The sequence below is a fragment of the Panthera onca genome, chromosome D2 (genome assembly GCF_046562875.1).
Source record: "Panthera onca isolate mPanOnc1 chromosome D2, mPanOnc1 haplotype 2, whole genome shotgun sequence".
Classification (NCBI taxonomy): domain Eukaryota; kingdom Metazoa; phylum Chordata; class Mammalia; order Carnivora; family Felidae; genus Panthera; species Panthera onca.
The window spans coordinates 4756138-4779732 of record NC_138349.1 but is presented as its reverse complement, the minus strand read 5'-3'; the positions used below and the strand labels follow the sequence as shown (position 1 = coordinate 4779732).

Below are 23595 nucleotides of genomic sequence, written 5' to 3'. Positions count from 1 at the left end.
CTGGAAGCTTCTGCCGTTTCCGGCCTGCAGGCTGGCATGACCCTTGTTATGTCTTGATACTCTGTGCTTTTCATCCGCTTGCTAGCTGAATGACTGAGCTCCGGGGTTCTTCCTCATCACCCCCTGTGTTCTACTCCATGAACGTGGAATCATAATAACGGGGCGGTTACAAGCATTCAATTAAAAATACTTTGTGGGAGCGCCTTGCACAAGTAGGCATCCGATAAATACCAGCTCCCTTTCCCTGGAGATAAGATGTGATTGCAACTGTGCCTTAAAATTCGGTCCGAAACTTCCTGGCTGACGAGGCAAAAATGAAAACACAATGGCTTGTATTGTTCTGGTCAGATTAAAAGAATGTTCCCAGTTTTTCAGGAAATATAAACACTTTCCTGGAGCTAGATTCGAAGGCAACTCTCTTTTGAAAGCCTGAGTAATTCAGTTGATGGGGTTTGCAACCATTTTTTTTTTCTGCCAGAAGATGAAGAAATCACCTTTTTATCTCCATAGCATGTTTGAATCCCTTAATTAAAAAATACTTTCCCGAGGCTATAAATTAAGTATGGAGAGCTCATGCGTCGCCATTAGGATTGAGTGAGTTCTCTTTCTCGGTTTCTTTACAACCTAGAACAAAAGGGCATAGGGCCTGGGGTGACAGGAGGGAGTCCTTCCTTTGCTTGGTTTTTGACGCCCCCGATGGCGCATGTGTCTGTGAGGGTGGAGGTGATGTACATGCAAGTGTCCTGTGGCATCGGCATCTGTAGAGGAAGGGATCAGGCTGGGAGCCTTTTCTGCTATCAAATCACATGTCTGTAGGATCAGTGTGAGTGTAAACTCTGATTAATCAAAAGCCGAGTGAGCCGTTGACACACGCCGTGGGTGCTTTGTGCAACTGTGCTCGTTCTGATTTGTGAGCGCAGAGTTTTGCTCCAAGGGCTCATGGGGGTCGGATCCAGAGCCCGGAGCCTTGTGGGGCTGCCCGAGTTAGGGAGGCATGGCGGTCTCTTCTCTTCACCTGCCTGGAAACTTCAGAATTTGGATGAGTTTGCAACTTCGACATGAATGATCAAAGCATTTCAGTTTTTTGTTCTTTTTTTAATGTTTTTTTTTAAAGTTATTTTTGAGAGAGAGAGAGAGAGAGAGACAGAGTATGAGCCGGGGAGGGGCAGAGAGAGAGGGAGACACAGAATCTGAAGCAGGCTCCAGGCTCTGAGCTGTCAGCACAGAGCCCGACGTGGGGCTCGAACTCATGAACCATGAGATCATGACCTGAGCCAAAGTTGGAAGCTCAACCGACTGAGCCACCCACGTGCCCCAGTTATTTGCTTTTTCATAGAGGAACTTACACACACACACACACACACACACACACACACACGCAAAGAATAGCATGTAACCAAGGTGTTTCCCCAGCTCTCAATGGTCAGGAAATTCAGCACACACAAAGTCCAGGGAGATGTGAAGGGTAGGGGGCCACTTCACAAAGGGGCTCTTGGGGACCCTGTCCTCCAAGGGCCTTCAGGAACCCAGCTGTTACAGGGCACCCAGAGTACCCTGGGCCTCAGAGCTGGCCCTTGAGATGCAAGGACAGTGAGGGACTCCATCACAATAACCATCGCTTTGCAAATGAAAGGTCTGCATTTGCAGAATTCCTTGGAACCAGAGCAAGCTCTCCTCCTGGTCTCTGACCACCCAGGGCTGGATTTCCACCCTTTAAAACTGCTGATCTTTTGTACCCTCATTGCCTGTCCCTGCCCCCTCACCGGCCGGTGGGGGCGGGTCCCCTCACCACCATCCACAACTGACGTGTTGTACTTTGTTGTACAAATGCATCAAACGTAGCAGACATTCCGTAAATATCCTCTGTCACCCGATTACATATTATATAGCTTCAGATGCAAGGATGTCGCCCGCAAACTCTTTATTCTACACTCAAAAGCTTGATTATTCTAACTATTTTTTCATTAACCCCACAGTGGGCTAAGTTTACCAATGGACGCTGAAGTTTTCATTAGAGCTGCTTTTGTGAACATTTTCCCCTCGTTGCTGAAGATTTTAGGCGGATGACGTTCCTGTTCTTGTTAGAGGAATCGTGTGTTGGAGAAAGGACATTTCATTTTAATTATGAATATTTTGAATAATTAGTCACTTCAGAAATAAACCATTCTCTCCCCCCACCCCACCCCTGGTGAAACTTATCTGGGGCTAGTGGTTGGATAGATAGGTTTCTATGTTATTAAAACTGATTGTGGTAGCAAAAGCGACTGAGTCATCATCCTGTCCCCTATCTGTGACACAAGCATGGAGGGCTCACCGTCTAACACACAGCAGCGAAGAGCTCTGTGTCCCTTGTCACACGCGGAGGGCCTGCCAGTATATCACACAGAACTGGAGTGTCACAGAGATTGCCCGTCTGGCACGAGCTGTGGGCTCTGTTCGCCTTGCTGATGTGGCACTCACCACACCTCTGGGGCGCGTGCAGACATTCGCACCCCACTGACGTCCGCCATACAGAGGGACCCTCGTGGGCACAGGGAGTCCCGCCCAGGCCGAGGGACCGGGGAACGGTTGGAGCACAGGTGTTGGAATAACAGACTTGGGGTGGGAACAAGGTTTGACGTGGACTTCAAGGATGTCACCTCCGTCGTTGGAGTTTCTGTGTCCTCTCTGTGAGGTGGGGAGGGTCATTCCCAGCCCCCCCCACCCCCCTCCCGTGCTAAGAGCTTGGAGATGATTGTCTGCCTGGTGTGTGTGGCAGGAGAGCCCGTGTGCGGTAGCCGTGGCCTTGCTGTCGTCATGGCTACGGTGCGTTTCGGTTCTCTTGACGGAATGAACACCTGGGTACGGAGGTTCCCATCCAGTCGTGAGGCGAATGCAAGGTGATTCTCGGGCCAACCCTCAAGAGCCCGTGATTTCCAGTCTGGTCGAAGCGGAAGGACACTTGTCGGAAATACGGTGGCTCTGCAATGAGACTCGCAGCTCTCAACTGGCCAGAGATGTGGGCCAGGAGGGCGGGTGTCTCCAGAAGGCTGGCCGGGACCCCTGCTGGGATGGCCAGACCGTGGGGTTTCCATCAGTGCTCCCTTTGGCTCCTGCCGAGTGCGGATGTCCAGCTCGGTGCAGTTTTCCCAAACTCACCTTCCAGAGATCTTACCTTTGCAGAAACCAGCCCTGCTTTCAATGAGCCAGACTTCCTTTGCATTTGCTCGTGAACCTTAGAGCTGAGTTTAGGGTTAGGGGGAAAATAACATCTCGGGGTCCTCACAGGACACACCAGATAAACCGTTGGCTTTTTAAGGAAATGGCGCGTTTAAACAACTTTTTTTTTAATGTTCATTTATTATTTTTGAGAGAGAGAGAGAGAGACAGAGTGTGAGCGGGGGAGGGGCAGAGAGAGAGGGAGACACAGAATCCCAAGCAGGCTCCAGGCTCCGAGCTGTCAGCCCAGAGCCCGACGCGGGGCTCGAACTCCCGAGCCGTGAGATCATGACCTGAGCCGAAGTCGGACGCTCAACTGACTGAGCCACCCGGGCGCCCCAGGAAGTGGTGCTTCTTGACCATGAGGAAGCTTCACTGCAAGTGTCCTTCCTCTGGTCGCTGGGTCATGACCACTTCCTCCACCGTGGTCCTGGGGGAGCACTCCTCTGCACACAGCTTGTCTCCCGGGGAAGTAACTTCTGGCCTGGGCACCGGGAGTATGGAGTTTTCCTAATGTTGGGGGCATTCTCGCCCAGGGGCGGAAGGCACGCATCCTGCTGGGTTTTGTTTCAGGCCCTCGCTCTTCCTGGGCACTCGACTTCCTGCAACTTGCTTCACGGTCCTTGTGAGGATAGATGGGCTCCCGTGTGAGGAATGTCCAGTGTTGTGCCTTCGGATCGTCAGTGCCATTCTGACCCCTGTGCTGTGGCCCCACCCCCCTGCCATCCCCAGGGGATGGCCCTGGACTTTCTGTCCTTACCAGAACTGCCCCTTCTCTGGACCTCACCGTCTCTCGTTCACGGTTCACAAGCTCGCTCATACGATGCTGTGTCCTCGGACCATCGTCTGAAGCTGCCCGTGACCTCCTGTGTAGAGGCCCGCCCGAGGTCACCCACCCTTCCACTGCGATGGTGTGCAGGGCTCTGGCCAGGGGAACACACACACTGGGTCTCCCTCCCTCCCTTCGGACCTGGGCTACAGGACAGACCACCAGCCCCGCACGAGGCAGGTGAGGCCCCAGGGGTCCCTGCAAAGTGTGCAGACATCCTAGTTCGGCTCTCCCTCCAGCCTCTGACATCTCCACGTTGGCCCAAATGCCTGACCCTACGCAGGCTGTTTGCGGAAGCAACGCAATCCCGTGCATTTTAAGATGATTCCGTGAGCCGTAAAGAAAAAAACAAACAAACAACGAAAACTTTTTCCTGAGAACGACGGACGCACTGCCTCCCCGTGGAAGAGGAGGGCTGACCTTTCTAGGTAGACCTTTCTAGGTCCGACATCACACTTCTGTTACGGCGCATTGTTCCAGAATGGGGTGAGGCATATTTGTGCTATAATGCTGTTCTTGTTTCCGAGTGAATACTGCAGTGTTCTTCGATGTGGAGGAGGGATTCATTACAAGTTCACGGAACTTTCTCAGTGGCGGCAGCCGGGGGAGATAGGTGCTTGTCCTCAGCAGAGTATATGCGGAAGCCTGGAGACAGTTTAGTTAATAGCTCAGTGACGTATGAAGTCTCCAAAAGCTCACCTTTCGTTACGAACTCGGCACTAGATGGAGATACTTAGTCTTTCTACTTTAAGATGCTACCTCGATGCTTAAGGTAGTCTTTGCCACCTCACATTGTTTAAAATTTTTTTAATGTTGATTTGTTTTTGAGAGAGGGAGACAGAGAGAGAGAGAGAGAGAGAGAGAGAGTGAGCGGGATAGGGGCAGAGAGAGAGAGGGAGGCACAGAATCCGAAGCAGGCTCCAGGCTCCGAGCTGTCAGCGCGGAGCCCGACGTGGGGCTTGAACCCACGAACCACGAGATCGTGACCTGAGCCGAAGTCAGACGCTTAACCGACTGAGCCCCCCACGTGCCCCATCACCATGTTTTAAAGCTAGCCTTCGCTCTGCGCACGTTACATGCATTCTTAGTACTGACCTGGTTTAATGGGTCAGATCCGACAGTTTGGTTGGGGGAAGTTATTAAACTAAAATATTTCAGGGTTTTGGTGTGTTTTTTGAAATTTTTTGTTGTTCTTTCTTTTTGTCGTTATTTGGGCAAAATAACTGGTTGATGAACCGATCTTTCCTCACTTGGTTTATTGCTTTTCAAAGTCTTTTTTGGGGGGGAGGGCCGCCTGGGTGGCTCAGTTGGTTAAGCCTCCAACTTCGGCTCAGGTCATGATCTCGCCGTTCACGAGTTCCAGCCCCGCGCCGGGCCCTGTGCTGACAGCTCAGAGCCTGGAGCCCGCTTCGGATTCTGTGTCTCCCTCTCTCTCCCCTCCCCTCCCCCACTCATGCTCTCTCTCTCTCTCTCTCTCTCTCCCTCTCAAAAAGAAATAAACATTACAAACAAAATTTTTTTAAAAAAAAGTCTTTCTTAGGGATAGCTAACATCTTTTCTGCTCCGGATATCAGGTTCCTGGAAAAGAATTGTGCCATTTTTAGAGTGGTTCTTCTCCTTTTATTATGATGCTAATATATTTTTTGAGTCTCTCAGCAGCCTCCTCTGGTGTCTGTGCGGGATGCCCACATAACTCACTTCCTTGGAACTCTGAGACTAGGACCCCGTCTGGAGGAATGGCCACCCCTTTACCCAGGCCCCCAAGTCAGGCCTAGGTCTCCCTTGATTTTTTCCTTCCTCTACATTCTGTAAGACTGGTGGGCTCAGCCCCCTTGATCTTTAAATAGCCACCTATCCCCAACTCCATCCCTCCTGCCGCCGCCCCAGGGGCACCTCCCCATCCCTCCCCTGGACTCAGCGTGGCCTCCATATTTATTCACAGATCCGCTGTCCACGCTCAGTCTTTCTCCCCTGTGCAGCCACCACAGTGGCCTTCCTTTTGGCAGAGAGAGGGATGTCCAGGCTTACAGCCGTCTGCAGCCCCCTTGCAGCTTCTGCCCGAATCCAAACGCCTTTGCAGCATCCCAGGCCCAGCACACCTCACATTCCAGACCCGTACTCGTGATTTATTGGATATCTTCTGTATACCGAGTTCAGCGCCGGGTCCCTCGCGTGGATTACCTCTCTTATTTGCCCAGCACAGTGAGGATTATGATTCCTATTTCCCAGGTGAGGAGGGTAAGGCTCAAAAAGGTTAAGTGACTTGTTCCAAGTTCAAAGCCAGGATTTAAATTATTTGCCATTTCCAGAATGTTCCATGTACTCTCTGGCTTCCCTGTCTGCCTGGGAATCTCATTCCTGAGGAAGATGCCCTGACTTTGGCCAAACACAGGTTAGATTCACTGCTTCCACGTTTCAAAGCCCCCAGGCTGGCTGTGGCCACAGAACTCACCCCTGCATATCAGTGATCTGATTATAAGCCAGTCTTTGGGAATTCCAGAGGGGGTGACCTAGCGCTCCTATGCTTGTGTTTTGTTTGCCTGTGTGTCTGTTTTGATCCCTAGACCTTCCGCGTTTGGCACAGCACGAGCCCATAGTAGATACCCCACGAACGGTAGCCACCGGTGTAAGTGCATTTATTCATGGACCCAACTGGTATTTTCTGAGTTGCTGATACGTGCGTAGAATTGTTCACGTAAGAAGTTCAAGGTAGAGATGACAGGATTTCCCAGCAGAAAGCACCAAACTAGCTACGGTTATGTATCTTTGGGTGAGTGTGTGCACCTTGCTGTTGTCATGGGCAACCTTCGGTGGACTGTGCCTGCCCGCACCGTAGGGCAGCGGAGAGGTGGTCCGACTTAGTCCTGATCCACTGCCCGCCGATACTATGTGGCTGTGCAAGTGTGGTTGGAGCAGGAAGACCGAGGCGGATGGGGCAGCGGAGGACGGCGGCCCAGGAGGGACAAACTCAGGGGAGCCCGGAGGCTCGGACGAGGTGTCGAGGACGGTGTGGGTATGATGAGCTCCTGGCTGTTTGGGCTGAGATGGAACGCTTGCCGGGCCGGGGCAGCGTGAGGAGAGTGGGGGACGGGGAGACCACGATGTGTCTAGAGGACAGCGGAAACGGTTTCGTGTGGGGGAGGCGCCTCTGGAAGGTTCCTGCTCCGGACACCGTGGAGAGGAAGCGCCAAAGTGTGACTTTGGCGGGGCTGCAAAAGGGGGGTTTGATGTTAGAAGTGGGAAGGGGCCCCCTGGAGAAGGAGGGTGCCCGTGCCCGTGAACCGCGTGTGGGTGGCTTGCTGGGGCTCTTCCCCGGAAACTTCCAAGCTCTGTGACGCTCTCCAGACGGTGGTTTTCCGGCACATTCCCCCCTTCCAATCCCTACCAGTCTGATGGGAAAAACGCTCTTCTCTCTGTTCGTGAACGGTAGCTCTTCTTATATGATAATAAAACTGTGTTTGTTAACACTGGTGAACTGGCATGTTTTGCTGGTCCCTTTGCCATTTGTATAGGACGGGTAGTAGCTAGCATTTTAATTAACAGCAACGATAGATAATTTAAAATTAAGAAGCGCGTTATAAGTTGCCTCTCATTCTGGGTCCACGGGAATAATGGGCCTCCTGAAGAGTTATTTAACGCTACGGCTCATCCCTTACTCTGCCTTGGGAAATCTCGCCTTGCCCAGGCCTCCGCAGCTCGCTGCTGTTCACAGCTGAGCGTGAGGGTCATCAGCCAAAGCCTTGGCGGTTAAGGCTGATCACAAGCCTGGGGCCCCTTGGTGAAAGGCAGGGGCCTTCGAAACTGGCATTCTAAAAATTAGCACCTGCAAACATCCGTTAACGATCCAGATATTAGAGATAAATCGTTTTCTTTGAGGCTCACCGGACCTTAATTAGACCAAGAACGACATCTTTTGAATCCGATCCGGTTTTCAGTTGCCATTAGCGTCGTGCACCCAGTAAGCCATCGGCAGTACCTTTCACAGGCTGGAGGCAGGGGGAGGAGGGAAACAGGCCTTGCTTTCAGGGAGCCCTGCGGACTCCATCCACCCTGCCCGAGGCAGGAGAAACAGCGTCAGGTCACATGCGATCAAGGCTCTGGCAGCGGAGAGCGAGAAGCACGGGGCCCGCAGGGGAGGCAGTGCTCGGATGAGGTTCGCTCCCTCTCTGAGCCAGTTCTCAGTCCCACCTTCTTCCCTGCCTCGCCCAGCTGGCGGACACATTTAGTCGTGTTCAGAGGTGGTCTGTGGAACTCTCCATTCTCTGCCGGCACCTGGCAGATACACCTGGCCTCTAGCACCGACTTGAGGGTCCAACTCGACCTACAGCATCACCTGGATGATGATGAGGATGGTCCTCAGACATGCCTGGGCAGGTGCAGGTTTATCGTCCCTGTGTCCTTCGGTCCTCCTTCCGAATACCGTGAAATTCATCCGCCCATTCAGTGTGGATGCCTCCCCTGGGCCAGTCACGGCTATAAGCGCGTGGGCTATTCCTCTCCGCGTTCGCTAGGAAAGACACGGCCTTGCGTGTGCACATCGAAGGATACCTCTAAGCTCGTGAGGCCCCCAAAACAGGCCCAGAGAGCCACCGGGGTTGGCTGGTCCCCATTTTCCCACTGATGGTTAATTTATATTTCAGTCCTTCTATTGCCAGTAAGCAAGCGGTAGTGGAAAAAGGAAAGTGATTGGATTAACCTACTGATTTTTTTTTTTTTTTCCTGCAAACTGGAAAAAAAGATGCTGATGTCTGCTGTTTCTAGACAGCAAGCCCGGACCCGACGTGAGGAGCCCGGGTTTCCCTGGGTGCAGAGCCCATTTCACAGACCAGAACCCTGGGGTCCACAAGGGTGGGGAAGGGAACTGGTCAGCATGGTCTGGGAACGTGGCTGAGCATGACTTGGTTTACTGTATCCACATGGGGTGGGGTGGGGGGGGGGGTCAGGAGCCAGCAGCCAGGGAATGAGAGGTCTCTGGGGCCAAGGCTCAAGGTGAGACCCTGTTTCCTGTGAAGAGAATGGTGGAGTAAGGGCAGCTCGATGTGTGACTAAAATCGGAGCGAGGGAGGGGCACACTCACAGATGACCCCAGTATGACGTAGCAGGCCTCGTGGAGGCTGAACCAGTGCCACCTGCTGACAAGCCAAGGGCTCCCAGGTTTTCTCCATCTATTAGAAATTTTCATTCGTACACGACTGCAGAATAGAAGGAGCCATCGTTTATAGAGCAGGGGTCGCGTGGGTTTGAGAGGCCAGTACATTTCCACCAAGAGCGACTTTTTTCCCTCATGAAATTTTTTGAAGGAAAATGTGAAATCCGTACCTCCCACACCCGGGGAGCTGGGAGCCCTGGGTAATGTCCCCCCCCCCCCCCCCCCCCCCGCCGGGGGAAGCTGGACCCCTGGTGTCAGGACTGGATTTTGGACGCGGGTGGGACTGAGCATCCAGGGGAAGTGGGGGGGGTCAGAGGCTGAGTCTCAGACGCCTGTTTTGGTCCCTCAGATTCTTCCAGGTGGGCTGGCTGGGGGAGGGGAGGGCGTGTGGGAACAGGTGTATTAGGGGAGCCCTGTCTCCTCACCTCCGCTTCCGTGCTCAAAATCCACACAGTTAGAGAAAAAGAGGTTCATGGAAGCAGACGCGCATGAGGGCAGTCAACCTACCACCCGGTGCTGGCTAGGGGGTGAGTGGAGGAGGGGAGGGAGGGTCCCAAGGTGAGCACCTTCCTCTCGCCTTCAGGGCCCAGGTAGAGGCTGAGCATGCTGTGGGCGCCCAGCCCTGCTCAGAGCCCCAGTTGGGCCACACAGCTGTAGAATGACCTGGGGACGTGGACAAACCCCACAGCCCGGGTAAGCTCCACAGTCCAGGCAGAGAGCCCTTTTGTCTTTAAGTCCCTAGTGCAGCTGGTTTAGTTCCCTGGGAGCTCCAGGAAGCCTGTGCCCAGGTCCCGAGTCCCACTGCACCGCCTGGTCGTGGGATGCCCGGTGGCAAGTTACTTAATCTCTCTGGGCCTCAGTCTTCCCATCTGCAAAGTAGGTCTAAACCAGACTCTGTATGGGAGCATTGAGAGACTTCAGTGATCCCTGTGTGCACTTGACGGGATCTCTGGTGTGGACTACCTGTCATTACAGTGGACACTTTCTCCAAGGATGTTTTCACACTGTCCTAGCCCTCGAGCACAAGAACCTTCACCAAGATGCTACTTCTGGGGCAAAGGCTTTTAAAGTATGACATTGACGAATGTCACTATTTGAGAATCGTTTGTGCCGAATGCAAGAGGTGGGCCGGTGAAGAGGTGGGCAGAAGGACCAGGTGCCATCCTGCACCTGCCACAGCCAGGTTCGTGCTGGCTCCGGGCAGAGGAAGGGGCACGTGCCTGTTCTAAACCTGCGCACGTGGCCCGTGGGAGGGGAGCACAGGCGGGGCCACCCTCCAGGCTGGGGCTGGGAGAGCACCCTGTGCCTCAGAAGGAAACAAAAAGTCCTGTGTTCCCACAGGATAATGGCAGAGAGGGGCATGGATGTTCAGAAGCCAGCAGCCGTTTGAACTTGTCAATATGGAGTCATTGGCTTCCTAATGGGCATAGTTTTCCAATCCAAAGAGGCCCCTCCCCCAACTGTGGGGTAATTAGGGAGGTGCCCGTCTGTGCAGTTGGGAGACTGGGGATCCAGCTTCAGAAACAGTGTCAAGAAGCAGGCAGGGACGCACGTGGGTCTTTGCTGAGCAGCTGTCCCTGAATCATTTTTAAAATTTGCCGGATATTTAGAAGTCCAGCTCGTTGGTCACAGATTGGCAAAACTGGTTGGGAAGACAGATCTTTTCTCCAGCCTTAGCAACATTGTTTGAAGGACCCCTGCTCTCACCTCTTCCAGGCGGCTTGCTGTGGGGTGGGCAGAATATCATGGATTCTCCCCAGCTCGTCATTCAGGGAGGTTTCCCGCCTCGGGTGAGGTCAGCAGCCCTTCTCAGCCTCTCTTTTGTAGGTTACAAAATACAGAAATTAACAGCTCTGCGGATGCCTGGAAGGAAGGTAGGCAAGGAGACCGTGATACTTTGTCAGCGTTTGATCTCAGGTAGAATCTGCAGCCCAGGTGATTCGGGAGCATTTTGCACGGTGTCCCATGGCGTGAGTTGCCGCGTGGAGGCAGAGTGCACTTGTTCCTTGACGGGATGCGGAGGCAGCCGACGTGCCACGGCCAGGGCGCCCTGCACTTGCGCTGCTCACCGCATAGGTGATGCGGTTTCCGTCGTTTGCTCCTTTGTAAGTGGATTTTAGGATCTTTGGGCAACCCACCTAAATGGATTGCCCTGCTCCTCGTCTTGAGAGTCGCTGTGCCTGAGGGTGAGCGACACTCCTGCTGTGCCAAGTGCTCTGACAGCTGATCGATTGGGACAACTCCTTGTCTCCGGAAACCCTGGGATCCAGGAGAATGCGGCCAGGGTGGCCGTCCTCTCCGTGGGGTCTGACCATGCTGATAAGACTGCGGCAAGCCCAGATTCATGGTGTTTGATTGCACGAGTTTGCTTTTTTGTGTGCCCTTGCTTTGCAAAATTTCATAAAAGTTCACAATTTAGATAGACTATACACGTGGAAATACAAACGGAAACGTTGTAATTTTTTTAACGTTTGTTTATTTTTGAGAGAGAGAGAGAGAAAGAGAGAGAGCGTAACTGGGGGAGGGGCAGAGAGAGAGGGAGACACGGAATCCGAAGCAGGTTCCAGGTTCTGAGCTCTCAGCACAGAACCTGATGCGGGGCTCGAACTCACGGACCTCGAGATCGTGACCTGAGCCAAAGTCAGAGGCTCAACCTGCTGAGCCAGCCAGGCACCCCTGCATCCAAATTGCTTTGAAAGGCTGCTGCCCACCGGCCCACGTGAAAGAGTAGCTTGTAAATACACCCTCAGCAACACACAGGCCACCCACTTGGATGTTTAGGATGCTTCGGGCCAAGGGTGAGTGTGCAAAAGACATTTTACTTTTCTCTGAGTTTGTTACGATTGTCCGGCTCCGTCCCTCTCAGAGCTGGACAAAGTCAGCATAATTCTACCTCCTTCCCTAAATGAAGCAGCCCCGGCAGATGGAGTCTAAACGTCATAGTTTTATTTTCTTCTTTGTGAGGTTTGGATACACGGTAACGTTGCTGGGTCTTTCCATATCTCGTGAGCGATCAGGACCGAGCCCTGCAGCCTGGGGCCACTTCCTGCCGGCGTGCCCGCCCTCCTGACCTCGCCCGCCCGGCTCCCCCCCCCCTTCTCGGTGGATTTCCCCTGTCCCTCGTCCTCACACCTCCTCTTTCCCAGGGTCTAGCTTGGCAGGCGTCCTCCACCTCTGTGCCCTGGAAGCAGAGTGGCCGCGTCTGGACGCCCCAGGGACAGACCTCCACACTTGCGTGGTCACGCTGGCTCAGGCTTCCCACAGAAACACATCTCCCCCCCCTCCCCCCCCCCCCCCCCCCAGCCCGGGACGTGTGCGGCCAGCCTGAGCCTTTCCAGGTCTTCCGCACACAGACCTCGCCGCAGCTTTCCCTGGGGGCTCGGAGGGATTTGAGGGAGTTGCTTGTGGCAGCCTTGTGCCCCACCGATGCCTTTCACGGGTCCTCCTGCTGGCAGCTGGTGGTAGACGCCAGGAATGTAAAGAAAAGGCCAACTGTCCCTGCCCCGAAAGAATTATGGCTTCGTTGGCGGGGGGGATTGGGGACGGAGACACAGAAAGAAAAACCAACAGCCAGCGAACAAAGGTAAATGAACTCCAGGGTAAGCTGGATTTGCCCGTGCGGCCCAGCCAAGAGTGGTCTCAGCAGCCCTGGGTTAGCCTCCCTGCCTCCCTGCTCTGTGTGACATTGGTCAAGGGGCTCGCCGAGCCTCCGTGTTCCCTTCTTCCAAATGGGACTCGCCTGGCCTGTTTCGTGGGACTGGCTGTGGGCTGCGGGAGAGACACCGTGAGCGGCCCTGGACGGGATCCAAAATCCAATGGCTCCTCTCCTTCCCCTGTTTGGAGGGTGGCACCATTCCTGCCACGACCAGAAAGGTTTCCAGGTGTGGAATGATGCCATGCAAACAGCTCAGAGACACCCTCCTGGCGAGAGGAGCAGCTCTGCTCCCGCGAACCGACCTCCCCCACCCCCAGCTTTAAATGCCCTTGTTTCATCTTTTCAGACCTTGTGCTCAGTATTAGAATTGCAGTCTGCATCAGGGCCTTAGGCTGAAGGAAGTGTTCGTGTGCCGAGGGTTGACTGGAGAGGGTATTCTGGTTGCTTGGGGTTTGGTTCTAATTGTTCTTTGAGAAACTGATAGTTGTGGTTTTGTGCTATGAAGTGTGTGATCTACTTGACCAGCCCACAGTTCCGTGTATCCTTGCTTAGTTTAAAAACTAAAACAGCCTGAGTTCAAAGCTGAATTCAAAATGGTTGTGTGTGTGTTTGGTTGGTATGTAGTCAATTATGCTTATTCATTTGTTTAACCATCGTTGGGCAGGGTCCCCGCCTGGTTCTACACACTCTTGGCTTTTCTCCCTTGTGGTTTTCAGTGTGGTTTGACTCAAGCCTGCACCTTTGCTTCTGCATATCATTGGGTTTTATTTTATGATAAAATGACTGAACATTACACTGGGAGGTAGTTTTGAGCATTTCTAACGAAGGCGGAACCGTCAAGGGCACTTTCTGCTCCTGGCTTCTCACCATGCTCGGCCCCAGACAAACACACACGTCTCTCTCCCCAGCATTTTCCCAGGCTCTCTTAGGGGATTGGAAGGAGGGGACTCTTACAATTATTCTTACGAAAAGCAGTTCCCCTCACCTCCCATGATCACCAGCGGCCCAACAATCAGTGCCTCCCTCACCTTCCCGCCATTCGCTTTGTGTTATGTCGGGCCCTGCTGCACTCTGGGAACTCTGTGACTTTATATGTTACCCAACAGACTGGTTCCCAGTTGATTTTTGGCGGATTCTTTGGAATTTTCGATGTGGATGCTCATGTCATCTGAGAATGCTGAAGGCTTACTTTTTTTTCTTTCCAGTTTCAATGTCTTTTATTTCTTTTTCTTGCCTTATTACGTTGACCAGTACAATGTTATCTATGAGTGGTGAATGTGGACATTCTTGCCTTGTTCCCAGTATTAGTGAGGAAGCATTCAGTCTTCCCTACTGAAGATTACATTAGCTGTAGACTTGCCCAACTAGATTTAAAATTCCTTAGCATTAGGAGAACTATTTCTTCTGCTTTTTTTTTTTTTTTTTGACTTCGACCTACTTCCCGGGTCAGCTTCTTAATTCCTGCAACAACTTGTTATGATTGTGTGCTGGAGAGTGCTGTCTTTGGTGTCAAATATCTAGCCTGGCCATGACTAAGATAAGAAGTATTCTATTTTGGTGGAAGGCACCAGGCACCTCATTAGCTGCTTAAAAATAGTGGTGATCGAAACATCTCACGGCACCGATGCATGGTGACAACTCTTCATGGTCTCTAGCTCCAGCGTGAGGCTTCCCTACTAGCCGCTCACACAAGAACCCGAGGGCCACGTCCACGAACCCGAGGGCCAGCTGAGGAGTGGATAGACAGAGCACGGTATATGGTGTACGGGAAATGAAAGAGTGTTCGTCCACAGGAAGGAACCAAGAACTGGTACATGTTCCAACATGGACGGACCTCAAAAATGTACTAAGTAAAAGCAGCAAATCACAAAACGCCACGTCCTGTAGGATCTCATTTTTATGAACTGTCCAGAAGGGACAAATCCATATGCAGAAAGTAGATTGGTGGTTGCCAGGGGAGAGGGGGTGGGGGGAGGATGGGCTGGAGAGCTAAAATGAACTAATGGGCGTGGGGTTTCTGTTGAGATGATGAAAATGCTCTAAATTTAGGTATGGTGGTGGCTGTAAAACTCTGTGGTTATGCTAAAAACCATTGAATTGTACACAGGTGGACTTCATGGCATGTAAATTATATCCTAATGAGCTGTTAAAAACGAAAAGGACATAAAAGCTAAATTATTGAGGAGTGAGCAGGCTGGATAATGATGTAGCTGGAAAACCTGGATGAGGGGCCAAGCCATGGAGGTTTTAAGAGGCGGTGTCTGGGAAGAGGGACAGAGGGCACCGCCTCGGAAGAGGGGGGCTCCCAGGCTGGGGAGTAGACACCCAGTGCTTCTGATCCAGGTCAGCCCCCGCACCCCCCACCCCCAACACTGACAACCAGAGATCACAGGAGAGCTTGGGGCAGGGCACTTTGTGAAAGCTGATGACTGTAGCAAAAAATGTCATCATCACGTAGATAGATAGAGAGGCCTCAAGAAGACCCCAACAACGAAGCAAAAATGAGCACATCCAACTAGAGCTGTAGACCAAGAAGTGACTAGAATGAGCAACTAACTAACACAGGTAACCAGAAAACTAATTCTTTCTCTTTTTTTTTCCCCTTTCTTTTTCAGGCTATAGCCTTCGTTTTCCCTGGGTGAGTACAAAACTTAAACATTTTTTTTCTGATGTGTAGTTAACAAAAAAAAGGGGGGTGTGGAATTTCATGGGATTTCGTTGTTAGCGAAGCATTATTTCTAGAGAAAGAGGGCCAGTATGATCAGCTGGTGTATTTGAATGTTACGCCTTAACCTACTTGAAGAGGCTCATATCATACTTTTGGTTACATCAGTGTGTGTGTGTGTGTGTGTGTGTGTGTGTGTGTGTGTGTGTGTTTGAAATCTGGCTTTGCTGTTCAGTCTCCTGAACTATATTGTTGAGAATACAATTTCAACCTGCTCTCCTTTCACTGATTTGTCTGTACTTTTCAAAGGGCCTCTCCTTATCTCGCTGAACACATTGGATGACTATTAGGGAACACAGAGGCACGTAATTGCATTGATGGTAATTGCCTCTTAAATTGATCTGCTTTGGGGGAAACTGCTGAAAAGGAGCTTTTCTGGAATGCACTTTGGGTTAAAAAAAAAAGAAAGAAAGAAACAGTGTCATTGTCACATCGTTTTATGCCTTTTGAGATCGAGGCAATGTTCCACGGCCCTGATGTCCTAGTACTTAGAGAAGGAAACACCACCGCCTTTTTGTGTTCTACTCAGTCGACTTACTGGTGTTCAGATCCCCCAAAGAGATCAAGGGAAGAAAATCTAAGAGCTCTTGAAGTGGCCGCAGTATGTGGGCAGGTGGCTCTGGGGGCACGGTGGTGCGTGTGCTCAAGTTCGGTGAGTGCACCGGATGTAGGCGGCCAGGACGTTGTATTTCTCACATGCGTCACCTTGTATGAAATACTCTGACTCCCTCCTGAATTATTCTAAGGTCGCTGGGTCGATTGTTTGGCTTTGGCTTCCCCCCCTTTTGGTCTCGTGACAGTGTTCCGTCTGGGTGTAAATGCTTACGGTGGTCCCGGTGCGATCGAATGCGTGTGGGTTGTATGCACTCTTGCTCCCCGTCTCAGAGGAATGCAGATACAGCCAGCGGTTTATCGAGATAGAGAATGGGGAAGGCTCCGTTTGTCACCTGCTAAGCTAATTGCGTTGACCCTCTTCTCTGTGCCATCATCATCGGATGTGAATCAGTTTTCAATGGCATGATCTACTTCAGCAAAAGTCAACAGTGGGCTCCAAGAGCGGGAATATTACTGGAATCATATCCAGGGGTAGAGACTTACGTACAAGAAGTCTTCAGTCCCTTAGTGCCTCAGAATCCTAAGCGAGAGGCATTGGCTCATCCATATTGGTTTCAATGGATATTAAACATGCTGTTCGTCAGGAGCACGGGCTCCCTATCTTGCTGGAATGAAACATTTGAGGGTCTCATCCCACAGACTCATCCCCTCCCCAAATACAAGATCCGGGTTATGATTTGTTATGACATCTGACCTTTACCCTCCTTGGCTCTTCACTCCGCACCGGTTCCTCCAAACCCAGTCTTGCCATTTGCCCATTCCAGAGTTTCCTGCCCTCTTGGCAACTCCACCTACTCCCTGGCCATGTCACTCAACCAGGTCCCATCGTTCACCTCCCTTTCTTTCTTTCTTTTTTTTTTTTTTTTAAGGTTTATTTATTTATTCTGTGAGAGAAAGAGAGAGAGAGAGAGACAGAGCACATGTGAGCAGGGGAGGCCCAGAGAGAGAGGGAGAGGAAGAGAGACTCCTAAGCAGGCTCCCCCCTGTCAGCACAGAGCCCGACATGGGGCTCAAACCCAAGAACTGTGAGATGACTTGGGCCGAAGTCAAGAGCCAGATGCTTCACTGATGGAGCCACCCAGCCCCCGCTTCACCTCCCTTCCAGGAGGAAAGTAAAGGTTGCTCTCGGAAGCTATGAGTTGTTAGGTAACAAGGGCTGCTTATTTTAGGAATTTTCTCTTCGATGTGAGGAAAGTCTGTTCCAAGCATAAGCCCCTGCTTTGGTGGCTACCTCATTGAAAGCCTTTGTTGGAATCTGCTGCTGGGGGCATCAGGGTTAGAACATCGGATGGCTCTCTTAGCCTAAACATTCACTGCTAAACATTTGAGTCTTGTCCCAGAGTTTCAGGATTTCCACTAACAGAATTAGTGGAAAATTAATTAATTTCTAATTAGAATTTCTAAAATTCTAAATTAATTTTAATTAATTTTAATTAATTTCTAAAATTAATTTCTAATTAGAATTAGAAATTATTTCTAATTTGTGGGCTTAGAAATTTGGTTTGGAGTCAGCTAGAACTAAATAAACAGCTCACTTTGGGCAGGGCAGGAGAGAACAAGCCCCCTGAGGTCGGTGACTGTCCCAAGCCATGGTGCTCAGGTGGTGGGGTGGCTGCAGGAGCCCAGTAGACACCTGCTGGGTGAACCCAGGAGCCCCGGGCGCCCCCTCTGCTCTCAGCTGTCAGTCCCTTCCCGGGGTCATTGTAATGTATAAATGAGCTCACCCCGAGTTAGCAGGTAATAAAATTGATGTAATTAACATCATCGCAAAATTATGGCAGTTGTTTCCAACGTTTAAAGATGTCATTTAGGGGCGCCTGGGTGGCTCAGTAGGTTGAGCATCCGACTCTTGATTTTGGCTCGGGTTGTGATCCTAGGATTGTGGGAGGGAGCCCCGCCGTGGGTTCCACCCTGGGCATGGACCCTGCTTAAGGTTCTCTCTCCCTCCCTCCCTCTCTCTCTCTTTCTCTCCCTCTGCCCCTCCCCCTGCACACATGCGTGCTCTCTCTCTCTCTCTCTCTCTCTCTCTCTTAAGATAAAAACATAAAAATAAGGGGCACCTGACTGCTTCAGTCTGTTAGGCATCCGACTAACAGATGATTTCACAGTCGTGGTTTCGGGCGGGCTGTGCACTGATCGTGGAGCCTGCTTGGGATTCTCTCTCTCCCTCTCCCTCTGCCCCTTGCCTGCTCACACTGTCTCTCAAAGTAAATGAATAAACTTTTTAAAAAATTGCAATTAAAAGTAAAAAGTAAAAATACCAAGCGGGCATTTAAGTGGGTAGTGATGTATGTCCCAGGACTGTAACAGAGAGCAAAGGAGTTCTTTTTTTCTAGCCACACAGCCTGATTTTTCATTAAAAAAAAAAAAAAGACGCTCTATATTAATATCTGGCCTTAAAAAAAAGAGTCCACTTTCCCCTGTTAAACTGGATTAAGAGGGGCCTTTTTAGCATGACCACCATCCCCCTGGTTTTCTTTTGTTTCTCCTCTTTGTACTATGTAAATACAGACTGGGGAAGTAATACTATAATTCATATCCACCATTGAACATGACCAAAGTCCCTCAACCCGACAACGCTTATGACTCTGTGGGTCTCCGTTGCCTTGTCTTTAAATAATGCAGTGGAATGTCAGAATTAAGAATTTATGCAAGACACGTAATTAAGGTTTAAATATCTTCTCCAGGCTCTGGGAGGTCTTGTTTTGTTATACCAAAGGGTATCCACCAGTGAGGAAAATTAAATGATACTGTAACTTGGCTGTTTCACTTTGGTTCTTGGAAATACCAAAGGGATAAAAGGCAATGAAATTAAAGTGCTGATATTAACAGTGAATTTTATTTTAAAATTAACTTGCGGTATTCATTCGCTAGCTGTCTCCTCTTTAGTGATCTATCTTTCCTCCTCTATCAGTTTCCGTATGTGTGATTTTTCTCTTCGAAGTCCCTTTTCTTCTCCGGTGTTGGCGGAAATGGCCACCAGGGCAGGAAAAGAAAAGAAGCATCTGAAGGTTTTTAAATGAGGTGCGGGGGCCTGGCCTGTGTTTGGCGAGGCAGGGCGGACCCCTCGGAACATGCCTTCTGACCACCTCAGCTGGGCCTCCGTTTCTGCAGGTGGTTTCTCTGCTGGGCTCTGCGTCTTCAGAAATGACAAGCGTGATGTATGATGTGCAGAGCTCACAAGACTTGAACACTTTCTCAGATATTTGACTTCGATTTCCTGCCTTTGCCCTGTTCTTGGGTTTTTATTGGCATCAGCGGATCCTCTGGGTTTCCTATCCGAGCAAAATGTGTTTCTCCCAACCGCGAAGAAGTTATTCTCCCGTAACTGAGATTGGAAGGTGACGGCACGTTGGAAGAATGCCTGCGGGCCGGCTGGTGACAAACAGATTCATCCCTCATTTGTTTCCATTTCCACCCCCCTCCCCCCAGGAAAGTTTCAACATTCTTCCAAGAAGTACCACCTAAAAGGGTCCGCTGGGTAATTGTTTGTCATATGCCAAAGCCATGGATATTAAGCGGTCATGGTTTCCACTTAGAGGAAATAGGAACACAGCTCTTCTATATAAACTCGTGTCTCGTCCCTGAGCTCCTGGGGACCCAGTTCAGAGCTGGAATTCTTCCACAAATCTTTTTCCAGCTGACAGGAAACCATGGATTCTCGCGGGCCGGGATGGCTCCCCAGCATCATCCCCGTAGGACCGGAGGTAAAGGGGCGCCGGAAAGGGGAACTTTCCTCGTCGCTTGGGATTTAGGCCGTGCTTGTTTGTGATATAATTCCTAAGGCGTTTAAAAATCCAGTGCAAGAGTATTAGCAGGAAGCGGTCGTTAAGGGAAAATTTGGCAAGCGCCTCCGTTCGCTTTGTCCAGCCCCGTGCAGGAAATCTGGGATTTATGCTTCAGGAAACTGTTTTAATCCACCGCAGCCGGGCCAAGTGGTGCCCAGGGACGGTGCCGTGGAGAGCCGGCTGCCTCAGGGCCGGCGGGTTGTCCGACTGCCAGGAATCCACGGTGAGGTCCACCTTTTAGGAAAACAATCTCCACTTGTTGTTGGGGCCCCAGGCTGACTGGGTGACACGTCAGAATCCCAGTCATTCTAAATGGGACATTTCCTTTTTTTATTATTATTTTTTTTTATAATCAGACCCACCCTCCTAACTTGCCTTATCAGCTAGATTTGTGCAGTGGCATTTTAGTTCAAAATGACACAGTGAGAACGTGGGAAGGACCTGGTCTGCAGGACAGTGAGTTGGTCCTTCAAGGAGCTTGTGATCAGGTGCACGAGGCAGGGCTGGCGTTCTGTGTGCCGGGCTTTCCAGCCTGTGCACTTCGGTGTGGAAACAGACGGCGTCCTCTGCCTGACGGTGGCGTCGGTCACACTGCGGGGAAGAGGACAGGAGGTGTATCAAACTTTTGGGATGTATGACTTTTTTTTAAATATATTTTTTTAATGTTTATTTGTTTTTGAGAGACAGAGAGAGAGAGAGAGAGAGCATGAGCAGGCGAGGGGACAGAGAGAGAGGGAGACACAGAATCCAAAGCAGGCTCCAGGCTCCAAGCTGTCAGCACAGGGCCCGATGCGGGGCTCGAACCCACGAACCGCGAGATCATGACCTGAGCCGAAGTCGGATGCTTCACTGACTTAGCCACCCAGGCACCCCTAAATGTTTATTTATTTTTGAGAGAGAGGGAGAGACAGAACATGAGCAGGGGAGGGGACAGAGAGAGAGAGAGAGACACAGAATCGGAAGGGGGCTCCAGGCTCTGAGCTGTCAGCACAGAGCCTGAAGTGGGGCTCGAACTCACGAACTGCGAGATCACGACCTGAGCCGAAGTCGGACGCTTCACCGACTGAGTCTCCCAGGTGCCCCCCGGGTGTGTGACTTACAGAGGGATTTCTGAGACCCCCGGGGCCACAGAATCGGGAATGAGGTCTGCACAATGTTAGGAGCCGGGACGGACCCCCATTCGATGCGGGAACTCGCTGGCCCCCAACTTTTAGTCCCACGGCCTGGGGGATGTCCCCACGTGAACTGGGACACTGGGCAACAGGAGTATAAATCCATTCTGTTCGAAGACTGACCCTCTGAGGTGACTTTTTTAAACAGCTTATTATGGTACAGAGTTTGGTATAAAATATTTAAGATGTCGGAAAACCCTCTGTGGAATTGCTGAACGAAAATCCGTCCTGTAACGGATTCTCTGAGTAGTTTTCCTTCTTGTTTTGAGTGGAAACAAGCAATAAGCAACAAGCCAGAAAAAAAAAAAAAATGGACTTGTGTGATTTTTATGATGGGGACTGATTGGATTCTAACAACTTTTTAAAAATACGTTGGTGGCGTTTAACTGATCTCAAACAACCCCACCAAGACTGGTCTGCTGTCAGCAATGATAGAGGTTTTGTGTTCAAATACTGTACGTAAAAATATGTTGAAAGCCACCCCGTTACCACGTTGTTGCTGCTGCTGCTGAGAAATGAATTTTTTAAAATCGTCATGTTGGTGGAAATTATTATTCACCAAAACAGGACTTGATCTATTTCCTGTTTTGCCACATAAGTTAAATGCCTTGTGCCGTTTATAATCACGCACACGCACGTAGAGCACTTTACAGTTTGCAGAGCTCCGGCTCACGACCTCACTCGGGCCTCCGAGATTCCTTGGAGGCAGCACGGGCGTGCGTTCTCACCTCCGCCTTGAAGAAGTGAAGACAGAGACCCAGGCCGCCTGGGAGAAGTGAGCGGGTAGGACAGTGGGAAGGGACCCGCCCGTGTGCAGCGGCCCCCGCCCTGGGGCACAGGTTCCCTCTGAAACCGAAAAGCCGGGCCGCACTCATTCCCGCCCCCCCGCAGTGAGGACGCAGCCCTGCCGAAAAGAAAGCAACATTTTCCATCATGAAAAACTATCCTTTTGCAGTTATGCGAGGCATAGAGGACAGCAATAAATGAGGACATGTCCCACGGGTCTGGCAAACGGCGTGCTGGTAGATAATTATATTTTGGAACGACTTTACGCTCAGTTGAGTTGATCTTGGCCAGCGTTCCGAGTGTTTCCACATGCTATGTGCTGACCAAATTCAGTTTTCTAATCTCTTTGCACACACTTGCCCGGCTTCCTCGCAGGTTTTGTCTGTTCCCTCCGCCGGTGTGCCTCAGGCGGCCCCTGTGGGCCCATAATCGTGCCGGGTGTTCAAAACCCAAGTGGTAGGTCCGAGTTTCCGGCTTGAGCAAATATTGCCGATAGGGCCTATGTCGGAATCCTTTCTTTTGGCAGGTGGGGTTGTGCGTTTTGCACAGAACCCTAGGAGAGGAATTTGGACAGACCTAGAGTGTGAGTGACTCAGACACGCCCCTTCATGCCCTGAGCCGTACCTTCTTGGTCTAAAAAAGTAAAGGGCTGGGTGACAATTTCTTTAAGGTCTCTTCTAGACGTGAAGTTGATGATCTAGGGCGATGCCTGTCTGGATGTGGCATTAACACAGGAATCTCCCTAAAGGAGCCACTGCTGTGAATCCACCAGTTACGTCCATCTCCTTCCCTCCCTGGAGGATGTCTGTCTATACCTCCTGATGTAAATGTTTTACAACCTTCGCTCGGGAAGGAAAGCAGCCGTCCTTTGCCGCTCTCTCTGCCTCTGCTCTTGTTTATGTTCGCTCCCACTGCCTCCAAAAGAACCAGGAAGCATAGAAAGCAGGGCCTTATTAGTGGGAGAACATTTTTTTTTTAATGTTTATTCATTTTTGAGAGAGGTGGAAAAACAGAGCACGAGCAGGGAAGGGGCAGAGAGAGAGGGGGAGACACAGGATCCGAAGCAGGCTCCAGGCTCCGAGCTGTTGGCCCAGAGCCCGAAGCGAGGCTCGAACCCACAAACCGAGAGACCACGACCCGAGCTGAAGTTGGATGCTTAACCGACTGAGCCACCCAGGTGCCCCAGTGGGAAAACATTTCTGAAGGGCAGTCTTCTTCCCATGATGTGCACCTGCACAAATTAAAGACTGCGAATCCTTCGGCTCTGATTTTAAAACTTGAGCAGAAACACGAGTTAGTAAAACAAAGGCCCTTTCCCCACCGTTCTGAGACCCGTTCTGGCAAATGGTTCTGGGGGTTGCATGATGGTTTGTGGTACCCGAAGAAGTGATTCCCTGGGAAGGCAGATTGCTTAATCTTTTCAGAAACCATGGAAACCCCCTGGGGCCGCTCTGCTTCCCTCTGGTGCGAGTTCTCAGCAGAAGAACAGGCTGGAAAGTGCCTGTCGCGGGAAGAAGTTAGCGTCCTGAATGCACGCGGTGTGGGCAAGATCACCCTCAGAGCCATCACTGTTTCCAAGTCCTGTTTCTGGCTTCCTTCCAACGTGAAGTCACCGCCGACATTCTGTTGTGCTGTTTCCTGTTGTGGGTGGATTTATTTAATTTTTAATGAGTGATTC

At 51.1% G+C, this 23595-nt stretch overlaps 1 protein-coding gene and 1 long non-coding RNA gene across 10 annotated transcripts in view; both read left to right on the top strand.

The window, feature by feature from the left end:
• The window catches only part of PTPRE (protein tyrosine phosphatase receptor type E), a 162586-nt gene that overhangs the window by 48837 nt on the left and 90154 nt on the right, over positions 1-23595 (top strand). For 4 of the 9 annotated variants that reach the window (XM_078434965.2, XM_078434964.2, XM_060641199.3 and 1 more), the window contains one exon: positions 15447-15469. Coding sequence is in view for 4 of the 9 variants with exons in the window: in XM_060641191.3 (XP_060497174.2) it covers positions 15070-15174; positions 15447-15469 (128 nt within the window). In the remaining 5 variants the exon portion in view is untranslated. Of the gene's footprint in view, positions 1-15066; positions 15175-15446; positions 15470-19114; positions 19879-23595 lie in introns of those variants that run through there. The other 5 variants (XM_081790435.1, XM_060641194.3, XM_060641191.3 and 2 more) reach the window with 4 other exon arrangements.
• LOC144613213 (uncharacterized) lies at positions 15477-18196 on the top strand. The gene is made up of 2 exons (XR_013550596.2): positions 15477-17539; positions 17639-18196. It is a non-coding gene; the product is annotated as an uncharacterized LOC144613213 (long non-coding RNA).